Source organism: Rhinopithecus bieti, unplaced genomic scaffold (genome assembly GCF_001698545.2).
Source record: "Rhinopithecus bieti isolate Rb0 unplaced genomic scaffold, ASM169854v2 scaffold_33673, whole genome shotgun sequence".
Taxonomy (NCBI): Eukaryota; Metazoa; Chordata; class Mammalia; order Primates; family Cercopithecidae; genus Rhinopithecus; species Rhinopithecus bieti.
In genome coordinates, this window is record NW_016814402.1 from 66,570 (window position 1) to 71,417 (window position 4,848).

The 4,848-nt window shown below is 43.3% G+C and overlaps 1 protein-coding gene across 1 annotated transcript in view; it reads right to left on the minus strand.

Moving 5' to 3' along the window:
- Positions 1-1,516: 1,516 nt before the first annotated feature.
- ESX1 (ESX homeobox 1) overlaps positions 1,517-4,848 on the minus strand; it is a 4,984-nt gene continuing 1,652 nt past the window's right edge. Inside the window, exons 3-4 of the mRNA XM_017850122.1 lie at positions 4,142-4,187; positions 1,517-2,272 (exon numbers count right to left, since the gene is read on the minus strand). Coding sequence (XP_017705611.1) covers positions 1,670-2,272; positions 4,142-4,187 — 649 coding nt within the window. The 3' untranslated portion in view covers positions 1,517-1,669. The remainder of the gene's footprint in view (positions 2,273-4,141; positions 4,188-4,848) is intronic.

Consider the following 4,848-nt stretch of genomic DNA (forward strand, 5'->3'; position numbering starts at 1 on the left):
AAAAAAAAAAAAAAAAAAAGTATCAGGCAACACTGCAAAAAAAAAAAGAAAAAAAAGTATGCTTTTCTGAGAAAACAGAGCCGCCCTTCACACTGGGAGTATGTAACTGCTGTGAAACTTGTCTTTGATAACCCCCTCCAGCCCACCTCCTGTGAGAAGAAATTCTGGTATAACTATGACACCCTTATCTGAAGCCATTGCAATCATTTCATAGCATAAAATGTGTTCATAAAATTACTGCAAATGGCTAGAAATTGCTCAAAAGTAAAGGCTCTAAGAAAAAGTTCAATGTTTAAAAAATAGTGGGGTTGGCCTCCTCCCCCTCCTCCATTTTGGTTTTTATTGCTTCCTACCGAAGCAGATTTGCATAAAGATTGCAGGCATAGCAAAGGTCTGACCGCTTCTTTTCAATGAGTGATTATTCTGGAACATTGCTCAGGGACCATCTCTTGCTTTGAGCAACATTAAACCAAAAGTTTCCCTTTCAATTTAATTGGCAGGAACCAGGATTCTCTCAAAGATGTTGAAGGTGAAAATACACTGGAAGGTGTGACTGCCCACTTCTTAGCTGGGGAAGCTACAGTAATATGTTCTCCTGGCCTAGTGGTAGAGAAAAGAGAGAGCACCTCTTTCTGGTCTTGATGGAGCCCCTTCTTGTGTCTCCCTTGAAATTGCAGAACCTCTGGACCAGAATAGTTCCTATTCCTCTATCTCCTCCACAAAGTGGAGGGCAGGCTGGGTGTAGTGGCTCACACCTGTAATCCCAGCACTTTGGGAGGCTGGAGGCAGGAGGATCGCTCGAGAACAGGAGTTTGAGACCACCCTCGGCACTGCAGTGAGACCCCTATCTCTACAAAATACACAACAGAAACTAGCCAGGCTTGGTGGTGCACCTGTAGTCCCAGCTACTCAGGAGGCCGAGGCAGGAGGATCGCTTGAGTCTAGGAGTTCGAGGGTGCAATGAGTTATGATCATGTAACTGCACTCCAGCCTGGGTGACAGAGAGACTTATCAAAAAAAGAAAGAAAAAAAAAAAGGGCAGGGAGCAGAATTTGGAGAGTACTAGATGCACATTTAGCTGTCCCATTCCCTCAAGGCTCTGTGAGTAGCCCCTCAGTAAGTTTCTTTTAGAGTCCATGATTTAGCCTGAGCTCCTTAGCATGAATGGAACGTGGCCCTCCCTGCAAACGCAGTTATCTCACTAGACTCACCCCTTCCCATCCCGCACATTTATATGTTCCCAGTGGGGCAGGGTGGAGGGTTGAGGATGGGGTAGGGGGACATGTGGAAGGAAAATGTATAGGTCAATGTAAACCCATCATGGGCACTTGGCAAACTCTGTGATGTGCAGGACATACTGATGGTGACTCAGGGATATTACCTGATGAGAAGAGGCCTCTTCACCATTCTACTCAAATTGCATTCCCTTAGCAATTCCCATCCATATTCTACTGACCCCAATTGGCATCCAAAACCAACGTACTGTTAAGTCACATCTTTATTGAAAATCCTACAATCATGTGGCTACAAAAATAACAGGGCATTCGTTAACTTTGTTCATCTATCCATCTCATTTAACAAGTATCTAACCAATAACTTGACGCTGTGCTGTGCACAATTTCTATCTGGCAGGAAAGAACTTTGGAAAAACTGTCATGAAGACCTTACTTTAGAAAAAGGGACCTGTATAATAACTATTCATGACAGGGGCCCATGTGATGCGTACAGGAGCCAGGCCAATACGAGGCACAGGTGGCCTGGGTGGCATAGGCACCATAGGTGGCCTGGGTGGCACAGGTGCCATGGGTGGCCTGGGTTGCATAGGGACCACAGGTGGCCTGGGTGGCATAGGCGCCATGGATGGCCCGGGTGGCCCAGGTGCCATGGGTGGCCCGGGTGGCACAGGTGCCATGGGTAGCCTGGCTGGCATATGCACCATGGGCGGCCTGGGTTGCATAGGGACCACAGGTGGCCTGGGTGGCATAGGCGCCATGGATGGCCTGGGTGGCCCAGGTGCCATGGGTGGCATAGGTGCCATGGGTGGCCTGGGTTGCATAGGGACCATGGGTGGCCTGGGTGGCATAGGTGGCACAGGTGGTGTTGGTAGTTGTGGCACCAGATGAACACACAAAGCAGGATCCAGAGGAGTGGCATTATAGGGGCCACCCAAGAACACCTCCGCAGGGCGGGCCAGGGCGGTGGCAGCAATGTTTCTCAACATGAGCACCCTCTGATTTCGTTTCCACTTGGCTCTTCTGTTCTGAAACCAAACCTTCAGAGGGGAAAAATGAATTGGTTTAGTATTTTGAACAGCTAACGTCATAATAGAAAAAAACATGACATGCAATTCTACATGCCATTGAGACTTTAAACTGCAACAGGTGAAGCTATTTTCTTATTGATGAAATATCTTAGAGGAGTGAGGGAGGGGCGGGCTCAGATGTGCTAGTGGTCACCCCTGCTTAAACATAACCGAAGCCAACAGATGGCAAATTTTGGTATGGGCCCATATTGGGTCTGTATTCTCAATACTGATTTCATAAAATAAGTATACTATATTTGCAAAGAAAAGGAGGGGAGTGTCTATTAAAAGTGTCTTTAGGGAAATTCATGCTGTAGAATTTGGAAATAGATGAGAATATTGTCTTTTTTCCTTCTTTGTATTTTCTGGCTCTTTCTTCCTTCAGAAATCCATTGAGAGGCCTATGTAAACCCTGGCAGGGAACAAAAGCAGGTCAGCAAACCTTTTTTCTTTTCCTCTGAGTTTACCTTGCTTCCCTGAGAAGGCAGAGGATACGTCATCCCAACCTCAGGCTAGGCCTGTGGCACATCAGGACTCCAGCATTCAGTGGTCTGCTTTGTTGGGCTGCTTTTCCAGACATCACACCCACAGGCGTGCAGTGCATTTCCATCACTGCACTCACACACACACCCTGAGGCAAAGCTAATAAGCCCATTCTAACTTTTTTTTTTTTTTTGCAAATACTTCCTTGATGCAGCTATGGTCTTCTGTAATTTTAAACAGTCAACTTTTGATCTCGTGACCTGCAAAATTAGTCGTTACTGCCTGAGTAAATGAAAAGGTATTTTAAATCAACACAGGTAAGAATCTTGCCTGAATCGAGAGAACCCCCTAATCAATCAAATTCCAGAAAACCCACCTTTTCAAAATAATATCACCAAAAAGAATAAAACATCTAAGATGTTTTTTCTAAGGTGTTTACAAAAAGTGAACAATCTCTTATGCATTTGGTAGTTGCATAAAGTTGAATTTGTGTGACATCTGCAATGTATGTGTTTGACTGTATACAATTCTTCTCTAAGCTTTCCACCCTTCTTAGGTCAGGGGACTTTATTCAAATTCTTCTTTCTTTTTTTTGTTCCATTTTTTAGACAGTTTTCCAAAGCTTATGAATGTTTCCCCCATTACCACTTAATTGCAATATTTTAGCAATGTTTTCAGGCTGACATCAAAATCTTTCAAAAAAATTAACTTAGGTCTGCCACTCTCTACTTAAGTACTGTGCTCTGTGTGTGAATTACTCCTTCACCCCAATGCCTAAATATAAATTCACTCATTTAGCTAAGTGCTTGTGCTTGGTTTTAAATATTTTAAATAATTTAGTACAGTTGAACCTTCTTATAAAACTCAGTTCTTCTGTGCATTAATTTGAATACTTCCGAGGTCAGATTGAGCCCCCAACATGACTCCATATAGAAGTAATCCTTTAGGGAAAATTAACATTCTCCCTAGAGAATACCAGTGTGAGAAGAAGGTTAATCTTATTTATTGGAATATATGTATGTATGTATGTGTATACATGTGGATATATGTGTATGTAAATGTATATATGTACATATACATGTGCATACACTATATGGAAGGAAAGACAGATACAGAGATAGGAGAACAGTCTTTTTTTTTCTTTAGAAAATCATAGTTCCTCTGTTAACGAGCAATTTCCATAATCTGAAGTTTACATATCCTATTTTCTACCACCAAAGCCCCTACTGTTCAAAACTTATTTGCCAACCATGGAAAAGACAACAAAAAACACCAACTTGAGAACGTCCAGGACAAAACCTAAAGCATGCTTTAGAATGGCTGTCCTGCCAAATTGCTTTTTCAAGATTTACTGACCTGCACTCTGTCTTCAGTCAAATTCAGGCGTGCTGCAAGTCTTTCTCTTAGGGGAGAAAATTACAAATATTCAGTATTTGAAGTTGTGGATAAAATGAAATATGAATGTGGCTGGGTGCAGTGGCTCACGCCAGTAATCCCAGCACTTTGGGAGGCCGAAGACGGTGCTGAGGTAAGGAGTTCGAGACCAGCCTTGCCAGCATGGTGAAACCCTGTCTCTACTAAAAATAAAAAAATTAGCCGGGCATGGTGGTGCATGCCTTTAATCCCAGCTACTCGGGAGGCTGAGGCAGGAGAATCGTTTGAACCCAGGAGGCGGAGGTTGCAGCGAGGAGAGATCGCGCCACTGCTCTCCAGCCTGGGCCACAGAGCAAGACTCCGTCTCATAAAAAAAAAAATCTATCTATATATTTATATATATATGTACATTATATATATATATATGTACATTATTTCTATCCCCCACCTCCCAGTGCAGTTTTCCCCCACCTCCCAGTGTACCTCCCTAATACGGTTGGGACTCGCTTTAGAGAGGTTTTTCCCATGAACAACTTTGTTGTTAAATAAGACAGAAAAAGGGAATATATGTAAAAGCGCCCGATGGTTTGTTAGCTGAATATGACTCAATTCTTCTGTTTGTGAAACAGCAGACAACAACCCTGGAAATCTTTCCTTGGGAAGTCCGTCCGTGAAAAAAAAAAAAAAAA